The 15,278-nt window shown below is 41.8% G+C and overlaps 1 protein-coding gene across 1 annotated transcript in view; it reads right to left on the bottom strand.

The window, feature by feature from the left end:
- Positions 1-15,278, bottom strand: part of LAMA2 (laminin subunit alpha 2) — a 434,604-nt gene that overhangs the window by 135,837 nt on the left and 283,489 nt on the right. Inside the window, exon 33 of the mRNA XM_019538207.1 lies at positions 14,976-15,169. Coding sequence (XP_019393752.1) covers positions 14,976-15,169 — 194 coding nt within the window. The remainder of the gene's footprint in view (positions 1-14,975; positions 15,170-15,278) is intronic.

Below are 15,278 nucleotides of genomic sequence, written 5' to 3'. Positions count from 1 at the left end.
ATTTCTGCTCTTGATAATCCTCAGTCACACTTATCAGAATGATCTCTCATTCTATACTGGGCTAGGACTGTGGTTTAATGTAGCAGGGTATTGGTTCAAGTGCTGATACAGAAAGAAAACCGGATACTGATTTAATACACCAAAAAGCCAACATGCTAGCTGGAGAGGCATCTGAGAAGAAGGATGCTGGCATATGGCACTAGGAAGAGGGTAGGCAAGTTTCACTAGAAGGAGGATATTGCTATTTTAACAGATCATTTCTTCATTTAATTTGTCTTCCTACCCCTCAATATTTTATTGCTTTAGCTGAAGTGCAATGTAATTGTTTTTGTGGGGGCCTATATATTCTGGTTTATGCCTGTATGACAAAAAACCTCTTACTGCCCCCACTCTTGTTGTCTGTATCAGTGCATTTAGAAGATAGAAAAACACAAGGGAAATGCAAGTTTTACAGCAAGAGTGGGTTTTTTTGTTTTTTTTACCAGCTTCTATTCCATAATTGGTCAAGACGCACAGAGCTGATAACCATTTTGGAGGCTACAGTAGAAAGCTAGTGCTCTTTAAGCTGAGGAAATTATTTTAGGGGTAGAATTCATAGCATTACACAAAGGACTGCATGCTTTGATGTAATGGACTGTTTTTTTTATCCTGATACACAGTATTTTAAACAATAAGCTACTTCTATTTGCCCTCAAAAGTTTTGGAGTGGATGGTAATAAAACCTAAAAATTGGATGTTAAAGCTAAACTTAATTCACCATGATAAGAAAATCTTGAATAACTTATAAAGACATGAAGTGTTCTCAATGAATAAACAACTGCCATTTGGTAAGTGTGCTGTGAGCATTCAGTGTGAATTAACACCTCTTGCATAATAATCATGCTGAAAAGAAGAACTACATCAAGTGAGGAACACAGTTGACTAGAAGAGACAGGGTGAAGTTACTCCAATATACAGGATGAAACGTATTAGAACAATAGCAAATATTTCAAGCACATGATTATATTTTACATGACTAAATATTTCCAAGGCTTGATCCATAAAACTGTCAGGATAAATTTGTGTCTAATACTAAGAGATACCGTGTTACTTTTAGATCATTATAGTAGAGCACACATGTAAGGGGCAAATCATGCAGTCAGTATTACAATCTTTCAGTTAGCGATTAACACAAAATACTGCATTTTCACTTCTCACTATCATCTTTCATGCATAACTACAAAAAACTGTAACTTACCTCTTAGCAAAAACCATCAGAAAGCATGTTTCCAAAACAAATACTTAAGAAACATTCATCACACAAGAAATTACAGTGTAAGATATACATGTTTTATGGACATTAGCCCATTTCCCCAAATTTTAGAGGATGAAAAATGAATATGCCAATGGAATCAGATCATCTCCATCAAGTCCTCTTTATTCTGTAATTCCTCTTAATGGCCTGCAGATTTTTGAAAAGCTCTCATTTCCTCAATATATTTTCCCCTATCTTATCTTTCAAGATGCTACATTATATAAAATGTTCATTATGAATATATTAGTGTAGCAATACACAGTAATGATCCAAAAACCTGTGTACAAACACTATTTGATGTTCTCCACAGGTTTCTTCTGGATGAGGAGGGCAGACGTGGACTCATTCCTGAGCTGATTGGTGCTTCTACTCTATGGTAATAGTGGATGCTACACTACTGTAATAGTGCATTGCTACAAATCTCTCTTTCTGGCCACTGTAGGTGCTACATGACTGGTGGAAGAAAAATATTATGGTTGAATTTTGCCTTGTGTATCTGAAACCAAACTACTCATCATTAGTAAAATGCCAGCACCCATCTTATTATGATCACAGCTATTTTCCTTTATAAGAGAAGTCTGGAATCTCTGACCTCATTATGTGGTAACTCTTGGCAACTCATGACTTTTTAATATTAACTATGTTTTTGTCTAGGATTACTTCTTCTGCAATCCTAGATATGGCCAGTCAGCTCAGTGAGAGACTGAATTTGTAATCAATCCCAGGTGTTCAACTGGATAGTGTATAATATGAACCTAATTCTTTCTTTCTTAATTTTTTTCCTTCATCAATAGGTCAAAAAGAAAGGGAAAAAAGAGCACATATACAAAAGAGGTGAAATCCTGGGTTTCTGGAATTTACAGAAGAATATTGCCAGCGAATGCAACAGAGCCAGGATTTCATCCATGACCTGTCTCTGAAACCTGGTGAAATTTAGGTTCAGGTCTGGATCAGGTTAATTTCTGCTCTGCATTATTTGTAATCCCCTGTTTACTGTCCTTGACCAACACACAGCAGCTAGCAGACTCACAGATGGAAAGGGTCAGGGGTTGGCATCAGGGTATACTTGTTAAAGGACCCTTGATAATTTTCTTTTTTGATTGGTAGAATGCAGGTTTGTTGACTACATGGCATAGTTTATCTCTTTTATCATGGTTATATTAAATTAATAAATATTCTATATGTGTAAATATATTTTCTATCTTCTATGTTGTACATGATTTTTTTCTATCTTTTCTTATTAGTCAGAGAGCAGGAGCCAAAGTGCCTCCTTTTCATTTATGTCCTGTTTGTATGCAGGCACCATGTTGGCAATATCTCTCTAAGGAAAGGGTTTGCTGTTTAAGCGTTACAGCAAAACTCAAAGTACTATAGGCTAATTTTTTAGAGGCAAGGCCCTAAAAGAGCTCAGTAGGTGAGTTATTATTTCATTATGAATTATACATGTTACAGTAAAGCCTGGAGGCTCTACTGAGAAAAGTAACCAATCACGTTTGTGTCAGCCACTGCATTAGCATACAGGAAAAGAATCAGGACAGGAATCAAATTGGCTAATTAAGCACATAAATAGGACTTAGGCAAAGTTTAGGCATCTAAGTTCCAAAAAGTAATTCAAATTGGCCCTGTGATAGTAGCCACAAAACTCACTAAGCACTGAATTCATTAGATGCCTCTATTTTGGACTGAATGGGTGCATCCACATGAGCAGGGGCATGCATTTGCAGCAGCATAAACAGTAGCAGCACAAATTTGTGGTATTACTTTATGCTGCAGTGCTTGCCCTTGCTCATGTGGTTTGCAGCAGGACACGTTATCCTGATGCTCCACATGTTTGTTGGGGCATAGGGTGTCTCAGCATGGGCCTAGTCAGCAGGCAGCCCCCTTGTTAAGGCACCTGCAAAGCCCCCACTCTGTGTTTGGCTGGAGTGCAGTGTGCCTCATTGTGGGAACTCCACGTGTCTCAGTGCAGAGTCTCCACAGTGAAGTCCCCATACTGAGGCACGCAGAGACAGGGACTTGATGTCCTGTCTCAAGGCCTTCCTGTCTCAAGGCCACTTTTTTTTCAGAGGTTTTATTTGCTACCAGGAAATGCTGGTAGCAAATTCTGCCCTAGCGCTGCTAGTTAGCAGTATCCCACATGGTTTAACGTGCAACATGTGTGGTTTCTGGTACTGTAAAGAAGTTTGTAGCACCACAGACTGCACGTGCCTGCACAGCTGGGTTGGGCCAATGTTCCTCGGCATCTATCATAGAGCTTAGATACAATTCATATGGAGGGCTTAAGTGCATCATAGCACCTAACTCATGCCTAACGTCAATTACAATTCAAAGTTTTCCTAAAGTCTGGCTCAGTACAAAGGCCTTGGTCATTACATGAAAGAAAAGCACTGAGCCAAATGTTGTTCAACAATTACTTTTATAACAGTGATAAAATATTTTTATCATTTAATCCTACATTATATTAATAGCACTGAATTCAGGTAAAAACCAACTGGCAGTGCTCACCTTTTGCTCAATGTACTAGTGGTCAAAGCACTCACCCAGGGAGTGGGAAACCTGGATTATAGGCCCTCCTCCATCTCAGGCTATTCGAAGCAAGATTCCTTAGTGCCAAGGAGAGTGCCCTAACTACCAAATTAGAAGTTGGGACTCTCCATCTCTCCTGTTGAGGGTGAACAGGCAAACAGGCAAGAGTACTGGGGTCAGAAGGAGAACTAGCAAGAGACACCTTCTATTGCTACTGGGTGCTTCAAATGAAAGAAAAATTCTGGCGTCTAGTTTCTGCTGCCAGGTTTATTTTTGTTTTTTAACAAATAATCATATAATGACAAATGCATAAAACAGTGCTGGGATCAATCAAGAATGGGCCTGTTTCTGCAGCCCTTTTTACAACACTCTCCTGGAAAGTGCAGACCCGAGTTATTTCATTTTTTTTAACCAATGGTTATTTAATGTAAAATGGAATTTAGGGATGAATCTATTTTATAACTTGGTAGTTAGGACACTCTCCTAGAAAGTGGGAGATGTAGGGTTCAAATCATGTCAAGATAAGACAGGCACAGAACACAGGTATCCTACTCCTTGGGTGAATGGACAGTCAATATTGAACACATAGAACACCACAATATTGAATGAAGGTAGAAACCTGAACACAACTATCTCCAGAAACCCATTAACAGCTGTCCTTCAACAGGAGACTAGGTCACGCGTATCATAAGTGAGTAAAGATATTTAACAGACAGTGGGCACATCTACATGAGATGCTAAATGTACAGTAGGCTAATTCTACTGCACATTAGTGCATCACAGCAAAAGCCATGCTAATGTGCAGTAGAATTAGTCTACTGTGCATTAGTGGCACTAAAAAGGTATGCACTGGTGCTACTGTGCAGTAGTGCCAGTTACTGCATATTTAATTAGTACCTGTTAGGTAGTACCTGTAAGGTACTAAACTTAATGTGGAGTCATAATGACATGTTAATGCACATGCAGATGTGCCCAGACTTAAGCAGGCATTTGTGCCACAGAGATACACCCCTCCATTTCTCATTTCTTTTTGGCTATGTCCAGATATCACTTTAGTTTGGAGGTGCCTTCCCCATCCTAATCTCTGTGTACACAGCTTAGGTACCTAAACTTGACTGCTCTTAAATTCCTTCAAAGTCTGTTCAATGACTGTGTAAAGATCCAAGGTGCCTAAACTAGTCAGACTGAACTGTACCCCGGACCACTTGGAAGTTGCAATGCCTAAGTGTAAGTGCCTATAGAAACACTTTGAATTATGTCCACAGTCACCATCCTGAAAAGCTTGCAGTCTAAGACCATAGTCATGGAAAGCTTATCCATATACTTAACTTTATGCTTTCTGAGCAGTTCAAGTTAAGTACCATATTTAAGTGATTCTAAGATGACCTCCCTTCCATTTAACATTGGGTTAGTCCCGTGTCTTAAAATCAAGTAGGAAGGCAGTGGCAAGGACAGACAGCTGCTGTGGCTTGGGCACCAGTCCCTGCCTGGGGCTGGGGTTGTAGCCACAGCTTCAGCTGCTACAGAAGAGAGTAGAGACTTAGGGGGGCGGGGGGCAAGGCTGTGGGGAGGCAGGCAGGGGGCAGAGGTGGCAAGGAGGTAGACACAAGCACCTGCTCCCCCACTACCAGCAGCATTCATATGGGGTGGGGGAGATTAAAGATGACCCTCCAAAACAAATTTATAAATTTTCCATGTAAAGAATCTAATTACTAGAGGGCTGTCTTAAATTCAGGGTCGTATTAGATCTGAGTAAATATACTCAGTGTATAAAAATGCACATATGCAAGGTTTTACAAGAATTGGGGCTAATTTTAAAACAGGATCAACACACTACAGATTTGACAGAAATCCCACTGAGAAGAACAGCTGTCTTTCCATTGATTTCAATCAGCTTAGGCTCAAGCTCTTTGGGAATGAAGGAAAGAACGAGAAAAAAGCTGTCATTGACAGGAAGTCTGGGTGATATGCCTTGGCTATATGCACAGTACTAAGTGCCTGATAGCCTAAACTTTTAAACTTCCATAATTGTTTGAAAAAATTAAATATTAAGGGCCTCAATCATTTGCTGTGCCCTAAATGTACTATTGGGCCATGGGGAGGCATTGCTGTGAGATTATATCCATGTGCAAAGTTACCTGTGTGCACTAAGGTCCATTTTAAGGCATGATCAGAGCTAATCTGTGATCCCAACAATCACACACCTTACCAAGCACATATGCACAGCAGGATGTTTGATTTTGGGATCAGGCATTAGATTCCAGTCATGCCTTTCTTGCCAGATCCTGATCCCAGCCCCTGAATCAGAAAATTAAAGCCTGGGTGCCCACAATAAGCTGACTATTAGTTGGGGATGGGGACCAAACTGGGATCTAGAACCAGGCATAGTCCAGTCCCCAGCTCTGGCAACAATCAGCTGATTATCAAGACCCCAGCTCAGGGGCACAAGTAGTTTTCACAAATCCCAGTGTACCAGGACCCTAGGATTGGGCTGCTGGAGCTCAATCCCAGGATTCCCATGCATGGGAGATGAGTAAAAACCCTGTTTGCTGACCAGCAGGGGAGCATACATGGTTTTTACAGGTCCTGGGGTTCAGAGAGTAGTTCTTTTTTTAGCCCAACCAGGTAGAGGACAGCTGTGGACTGTTCCACTCTGGATCCTGATACTCAGCTGAGTGGGCCAGCCCGAACTGGCTACATGTTTAACTTAAGGCATGATACAAAATAGCCACAAAGTTGTCACACATTATATGTGAAATAACTTTGTGGCTCAGTTATTCAAGGCACAATTAACCTTTTAATCATATCTTAAATGTGACATGTGTCAGAGCCCTTAGGATTGGAGCTGTAACGTTTTAACTTTTACAGAGTTGTGCATATTTAGGAAATACTGCAACCATAATTAAAAAGTCAACTCTTGCCTCCAGTACCCATGGCACAATATCCAAGCTATCACCTCTAATGTCTACTACAAGTAGAATATTGATACTGGGTCAAATGTTGGTCAACAATGACTTTTATAACAGCATTTAAATATTTTTTCTCATTTAATGCTATGGGGGTGCACAGATAGGATAACTGATTATAAATTAAAATTCATAACTGTGCAAATTAAGAAAATTGGGGGTAAATTGTTCATGTTTGAAATTAAACAATTTGTCCCAGGATCATTAAAAATAAGCTCTCACCTGCTACTAATTTTCTTATTGCCTAAGAAGGCTATTGTTTTTTTGAACAAAGAAGGGAAAATGAGTTATAATAAATGGATTCCATGAGAACACAAGCTGCAATGGGTATGTATATTAATCAGCTAGGTATTCATCCCCCTCGAGCCTTCTCTGAACAGGTTCAGGTCCCGTAGCCTCTCCTCGTAGGGCCTGCCCTGCTGCCCCCTGATCATGTGAGTGGCCCTCCTCTGGACCCTCTCCATGTTGTCCACATCCCTCCTGAAGTCATTTAGTTCACAAGTTATTTCCCTAGGTCATTCAGACTACTGTGTTTTTCAAAGGATATCTATTTTTGGCCATGTTTTTACTGCTCTGTCCTAACTGCACATCAGAGTAAACCTAACGTTATTCTGATGAGGTTACTGGGGAAGCTGATTGTGGAATGGCTATCCATCTGTAGTTATTGTTCTATTCTAATGAAAGTGTAACTAACTTGTTTAAAGCAACCTGTCACTATGTACAATGTAACTATCATGAAACAACATTGAAAAAGGTTATCTCCTAAACAGTAGCAAAAATGTCATATTTTTTTTAAAAAGTAGTGACAACTGTTAGGTATGACAAACTAGTATTGTACAAGTTAGATTATATTTTGAATTCAATTATTTACAAGCAAGTGCACACTTCTCTTTGGTATTTTTCTACCTTTCCTCTGCAAGTTTTTTACCATTAAGCTATTTAGTATAAAGAGACATTAACATATAAATGTTACATTTGAATAATAATGCATTGTAATAGGTTGGCTAAAAAGTCACCTTTAATACAATTTCAGTATATATTCCTTAACTTTTATGTCCTGTTTTTAAATATAATGTTGCCCTTTAAAGAACATTTCCAAAGAATTCATTAGGAGAAATTATTTGGTGTTGAACACAACCATCCAAAATCTATATTCATTTCTGATCATATTAAATATGGTCTACCAAAATGTTAATAGCTTGAGCAGACAGTTCTGTTAAATGTATAATACATACAAATATATCTACTACCTACATGCATGTATTTGTGTATATTTGCCTTAAAGTTAGTGCCACTTTTAACTACTTGTAACATAAGCAGTCAGATCCTCAGTTGCAAAGCTCAACTTTGCACCACCAAGGGCTCTGGCTGGGGGAGAAAAAGTGTCAGGGCTTCTCTAAGTGACATCCACTGCCAGTAGCTCTTGATGGGACCTTTGACAGCTAATGATCATCAGAGTACATCATAACTTCACCAATGGTCTTTTTCTCTGACACACTCTATATCACATCCTCTATAATCTATAAGGAGGAGAAAGTGCATACAAGCACCTATACTGGCTCCATGCATTTGGGCACATCATAAACCTACTGTTCAAACAGAACCAACTGGGGAAATGGGGAGTTGGGCAGTGGTCTGCCACATTTAAGATAAAGGAAAATGTTGGCTCAAGAACAAATGAATATAACCTGGCCATAAGTAAATCTAAGTTGGAAGCTGGAGAAAAGATTTTAGCCATCATGGCAGAAAAACTGTACAAGAGCTTCCCAATAAGAGAAGCAGTGGCAAAAAAAGGCAAAACAAAATGAAGCAAAACTAACTCACTTTAAGAGAGAGCTTGAAGAGATTATGTGGGGTAAAGGGAGTTATGGAAGGGATTACGTGGTGTGCTTGTCTGAATAGCATAGGACTAGGCTTGATAATATAAAAAGACCCTCTCAGTCCTATCTTCCAATACTAAAATATGTAAGTGTAACTCTGGTTCTCAGGTGGGAACAGGAAAATGAAACTTGTGTGGGTACAAATAAAAAACAACTCTGAAGTTTAAATTGATGATCTAATCATTTAAAATAGTTCTAGTTTTTGCTCACAAATTTTTCCCACCTAAATACAACAAGGACAGGCACCTAAGGCTAGGTACAGACATCTGAAAAGCCTGAGGAGGAACAGATCCAAGTTATGTAGTTTACTCTAAGCACCCTAGGTTAGATCGAGAACAAACAGAACACACATTGGCCCTTTGGTGGGGCGGGTACACAGGTGGCCTGAACTGGCCAAGGCCAGCAGGTTGAGGGCACTCCTACATGTCTCCCAGCATGCCTCTAGGCTGCCAGAAACTGCTGAGAACAGCCCAATGCCAAGGCCACCCATGATGACTGGCTGACAGGCACAAGCAATCATACCCCCAACCCCCTGCCACATCATCTGTTAGCCACAGGCATCTCTCAGCTGCAGGCAGCTAGTGGAGGGAGGCATGTTTGCCTTGCAGCACTTAGACTCTGGTCCCCTGGGGCTACCCTCACTCATGCAGGCATGGGGGTCTCTGGATTTTGTCCAGGGTGGGGACACAAGGGTCCACCCCAAGCAAGACAGAGGTGGGGGTGGGAGCGTGAATCGTGAGCTATGGGAGGGAAAGGCAGTTCCAGCAGCATACTCTGCATCAGTAGGGCACAGGGTGTCCCTTCCCCTTTCCCAATTCCATCTGAGCCTTGGGCCCATGCATTGCAGTGGCTCCAAGAAGGGCCACCCACCACACACCCAGAGCCAGTGCAAAGTTCCCAGCTGAAGCCCCTTCCCCTGTGGCTACAGGGCTCAGATTCCTGGGAAGGGCAGGGGGACAACCATACCCTTGTAGCTGAAATGCCTGGTGGTGGGAGATCAGACGGGGAAGGCAGGGGGTCCCAGTTCAACAACGTGCTGGGCTGAGCTGGCAGTCACCCCTCCTCTGCTCCTTCAGAGAGTGGTGCTACAGACAGCATGGAAAAGAAGAGTTGGGGGCGGGGGGAATTGACAGAAACAAAGGTGGATCTGCAGCTATGCACTGCCAGGTGAGTCTTAGGGGGCAGAGCCAGGTTCAGTGCCAGGGACTGGCAAAAGAACCCAGGAAAGGCTGTGGCACATGCATACTCACACATGCTCCCCAGATCTCTCTGGCACCCACCACACATTTCAGGGAGCGGGAACCCCTTAGATGTGATGTGGTGTGTCTGGGAGCAGGGCAGGAAGGGTCATGCTGTTTCCCAGAGCCTGTGGCTGGTGAGGAGTGGTGCTCACCTGGGCCCAGCTGGGGTTTTGTTCTTTGTTCCATAGGTTTGCTTTGTTTCCAGGCACCATCACAGGGGAGGGAAGCTGGCAAGAATGCTGAGGAGATCAGGCTAGAAATGGACTTGCCTGAGCTGAGCCAGCCCAGCTGGCAGCAGCTGGTGCTTGAGCAGTAGGCAGGGCTGGGTAGAGGCTCACCTGGCTCCCTAGGCTGCAGCTGCTGTTCCTGCACTGGAATCACCCATGGCTGCCCCCACTCACCCTCCCCAGAGACAGGAGCCCCTCTGCTGCAGGGGCGTGCACAGGTCCCGGAGCTCTGATGGAACCAGGATAGGGGAGGGACACTCTGTGCCCCGCTGACCTGAGCTGGGAATTCAGGGTGCATCACAGGCACTGCCTCAGCCCCTGGCAGGTTGCAAGTCCGAGTACCCATCTCCCTCACCTCTTTCCTGCCTAGAGCTGACAGCTGGCCAGAGGCAGAAGGCAGGGTGTGCACAGAGGCTTTGCTGACATAACTCTGTGACAACCCAAGGGCAGGACCAGCTGGGCATTCAGCAAGAGCAGCCAAGTTCTAGTGCACCTCCCTGCAGCGGGGTGGGGGGAGCAAGATGGAGCTCACAAGGGAGCCTAAGGGTGTGTGTAGACCAAATGGGGGGGCCTAAATTGAACCAGTGGGTTTTAAAAAGCACTGCTTCAATTTAGGGCTGATTAATCCCCTGTGTCGTGCATATACCCCACTGACTTAGGTGCCTCTCAGGTGGGGAGGATGAGCTGCTGGTGGGTGGAATGGTCCCTGAGCTGCAGGAAGGGCCGGTTTTTCCCTCCACGGCAGAGGTGCTCCTCCTCAGGTAGCACCCGGCTGCAGGCATCCAGCTTGGTTGGTCCCGGGGGGCACTGCAGCCATGGGGGGAAGCACCAGGCCCTCACACAGCTCAGGCAGGCAGGCAGGAAGGCTCTGGGGGAGTGGGGGAAGATCAGGCTTGCTACTTTTCTTGGGCTTCCTCCAGAGCCATGGAGCTGCATGGAGCTCAGTGCTTCGCTCCGTGGCCTTGAAGGAGTTTTAGTTTGCTGTGCCCCAAGTCATTTAAGGCACACTATGCTGCTGAATTTCCTATGGTGGCTGGAAATAATGTGCAATAGGCTTCCGAGGCGTGCAAACACTGACACCATTCAAGTGGTGCAAAAGCATTTAGCCTACTTCAAAGTGCCATGCACACACACCTCTTGTTTCGTCTACACATGGTCATAGATGCCAGCAGATAGTGACCTAACTTGATTCTATAGGGGATCTGGTACAGGAGTTCCATGCACTGCCATTTTAGTTCGGTCTATGTGTCCCAAACATCTGTACAGGTATGGGTTTGGTTCAATTTCCGAGCATCTAGTCTGGATTATGTGTAAGATCTGTACCTAGTCTTAGATATGCTTTTAAGAATTAACTATAACATTTGGTTATTCACGTTTGAAAAAGAAGTCCTTCTATTGGTGAACTTGCAACTTTGCATATACAAGAATCTGCATATCTAATTTTTAAGCACTATTACTTCTGTGTGCAAATACTATGATTTACAAAAGCCACAAACCCATTCACACATGAAAGCTCCATGCTAATGTTTCTGTATAAGTATTAGAAATAGAAAAGATAAGTGATTTACATGACACAAATACAGCCTGGATTGAGGCCACATTAAAGAATTTCCTTCCATAAGACTATTAGATAACAGAAATGTCAATAGACGCATGTTTCTGAGCCTTACTATTTTGGTATCATTATGTACTGAATATTAGAAATTATTATTGACTTTAATGTGAGTGATAGGTGCTCAGTACATTTGAAAATCAGGCCACTTTCATTTAGGGCACTTTCACCTAGCTGCAGTTTTAGATGCTTTATTTTAGGTACCAAGATGAAAATCCTTGTAAGCCATATTTTCTATCTAAGTGCACCTAGGTCTTGATTGTTCACTGCAAGACACATTATATAGTCATTTAAACCAGCACTAGGAATGTAAAGTAGATGGAAAACTACTATTTTGTCTTGTTAGTCATTGACATCCATTTTGTTATAGTGTAAATAAGGGTAAGGCTCATGGGCCAAATCATTTGGCCTACAGCCTCCCCACAGGTCCAGAAATTTGGTGGCAGGGGAGTAGTGGCAGTGTTAATGGCCTCAGCTCATGACAATTAACGCTGCTGCCACTCACTCATTCTGACATCATTCATCCTGCCTCCATTAGTAGGGAGCTTGTATGTGTGAATAGGATTTTGGCTTTTGTAAATCATACTATTTACACACAGAAGTGATAGTGCTTATCACTTGGGTAGCAGAACAGGCCCATGGACTGGACCCATACCATTCATCTGGCCCAAAAATGAGATTAGTTGGGCACCGCTTGTATACAGACCAACAGAGAATCAGGCCCTAAAGCTATATGTAACAGAACTACTATATTAGCTTTTCCTTTGTGCCTTTATAGTATACTATAAAATAGTTACTGAATATTAATAATGGTAATACTTTTCATTTATATAACATCCACGTTCAGCATCTGGGAGCATCACGTGCAAACATTCACGGCCCTTGGGAGCAGAGTGGGCAGACTGATGTAACTTGGGTGGAAGCAGGTGTGACATGGAGAGGACTGGCAAGCCCAGGGAGTATGGTTGGCAGGTCCATGGAGGAAGTCAGGGGACTAAAATAGCATGGTCAGGGTTGGGAGGATGGAAACAGCATACCCCCAGGGCTGAGGTGATCAGCTGGCTTTCCCAGCCCCAGGACTGTGCTGCGAACATGTGCAGGCATTCATCATGAGATCAGGTTAACTCTGATCTTTCTCAGTCTAAGTTAGTGCACTTCCTGTAATACACTAACTTAAAATGGGTGCACCAGTTTCTGACTAAATTAAACCTTCTGATTGGGCACTGCCTGCATGACTAGGCATTTATATCAACTAAACTCTGATTATGTTGATCTAAATTAAGAACGTAAGAACTGCCATTTACTGGGTCAGACCAGAGGTCCATCTTACCCAGTATCCTGTGTCACACAGTGGCAAGGAGTGGATACTGAAAGGGAGAGTGAACAAGATTTGACCAGGGCTGTTTCTACTGCTCCTCTCTCACTTGCAGCCTCCAGCATTTAAAGTCTAGGAAGATCTGATTCAGAGGCAGTACCCTTACTCCCATCCTCAAAGAATCTGGCCAATCCCTTTCTGCATCTGGCTAAACTGTCAGCATCTGGTGGCAATGACTTATACACTTTAAATACACACTGTATGAAAAACAACTTCCTTCTGTTAGTTTTAAACTTACTACCTTCTACTAGTCTCATTTTGTGAACCCTGGTTCTTGTATTGTGAGAGATAGTAAATAATTAATCCCTATTTACTTTTTCAGTGTTGTTTAGTATTTTGTAAACCCTTATCATGTCCCCTCTCAAGCATCTCTTCTAAACTGAATAGGCCTAGCCTCTTTAGTCTTTCCTCATATACCACTAGTCTCTCCTTCTATACCACTAATCATCCTTGTTGCTCTTTTCTGTACCTTTTCTAATTCTTCTATATCCCCTCTGAGGTGTGGGTACAGAACTAAGCACAGTATTTAAGGTGTGGACACTTTATAGATCTTTTATATGGATTTATAAAGGGGCCTAATGATAGTTTCTATTTGTTTACAATTTTCTTCTTAATAATCCCTAACATTTTGTTTGCCTTCTTGACAGCTGCTGAGCACTAAGCTGATGTTTTTAGTGTTAATACCTAAATCACTGAGACTTAAACTCAGTAAGGTCTAACAAGTACTATTAGGATTTTACCCAATGTGAAAAATACATGTTATTTGTACGGTGCCTCTCTGCCTTGATGTTATATGTGATTCACTTAGAAAAAGAAAAATAACAACATGAAAAATCTCCAATTAAAATCTTACAACAAAATTAAGATCAGATAAAACATTAAAACTAGTTCATTCTGCCCTGCCAATCTATCCAAACATGCACAGGATAAAAATATATAATATACCAAGGGCTTATTGGATCCCTATCTGTATTCTATTTTAAAAGGAACAATAATGTAAAAGCCTGGAGGGAAAGAAAGATCACAATTAAATTAGTTCCTACTCAGTTTTTTGGAATAAATTGCCTTATTTCAGTTCAGGATTGACTAAGTGTCCAAAAATATGTTTTGCAACCTTATTTTTTTGTGTGCTTTTGATAAGGCATAAGAGTACAATATCACAGGAAATGAGATTGTGGGCTCAGAACAAACACAATATCCAATTTCACGGAAACCAAATTCCAAACAATAATAAAAGAGAAGACAATCTGAACATATAAAAACTGAAGGCAAGGGCAAAGGTACCAGTACTGTAAAATTTAACTCAGTGTTTTAAGGCTGTATTGGCTATTAGTTTTATGTTTTAAACAAAAGACTTTTTTTGTTTGTGAACATATACTGTCATTCCTTCTATCTTCTGGCTTTCAAAAGGAGGTTGTGAACTAGCATGACCAAATAAGCCTTGTTGAAAACTTTTCAGAGTTTGTGTGTGACTCATGGAACAAAACAGTGGAACCACTGATTAAAAATTTAGGAGGATACTAAAAAATTCAATAAACTCAAATCTTTAATCTGTCAAAGTAGCAATGCCAACCTTTGGCAAAACTGCAAACTTTAACAAAAAGAAGTCCTTCAGAGCTTTCTTGTAAACTGTGTATTAAATTTTGCTGAGGATTTTCCCAGCAGCTCAAGGCTTTTGAGAACAGGAAGCCAGATTGCCAGGGAAAATCAGAATACTGATGGGTATTTTCAGGGTAGAGGGGGTTAAAAAAGAATACCAAACCAACTATAGGTACAACTGGTACAACAAGATTCACTTTATGGCATGCAACTAGAACCACCACCAAACCCCCAAAGTAATGTTAGTGTACATACAAACACACTTCATGCCTTCACGCACATGCCGATTCTTGCAGCCTGAACAGGTCCACCCTGTGAATCCAGGTTTGCAAGTGCACTGTCCGGTGACTGGATCACAGGGGATAGGCAGTGAACCGTATGGATCACACTCACATTCTTGGCAGGATCCTCCAGGAGTTTTGGGATCACCAGTATACCCAGAAGAACATCTAGACATTAAGCATATGAACCCAGAGTTGGTCTATTGAGATGCATATTGTGTTATAATTCCCTCTAATCGGCTAGCCTGTGATCAATTTGAATCTTCCCAAAACACGT

The sequence above is a fragment of the Crocodylus porosus genome, unplaced genomic scaffold, assembly GCF_001723895.1.
Source record: "Crocodylus porosus isolate Cpor-Errol unplaced genomic scaffold, CroPor_comp1, whole genome shotgun sequence".
Taxonomy (NCBI): domain Eukaryota; kingdom Metazoa; phylum Chordata; order Crocodylia; family Crocodylidae; genus Crocodylus; species Crocodylus porosus.
The sequence above is the reverse complement of the archived record's forward strand: the minus strand, read 5'-3'. Positions and strand labels throughout refer to the sequence as shown.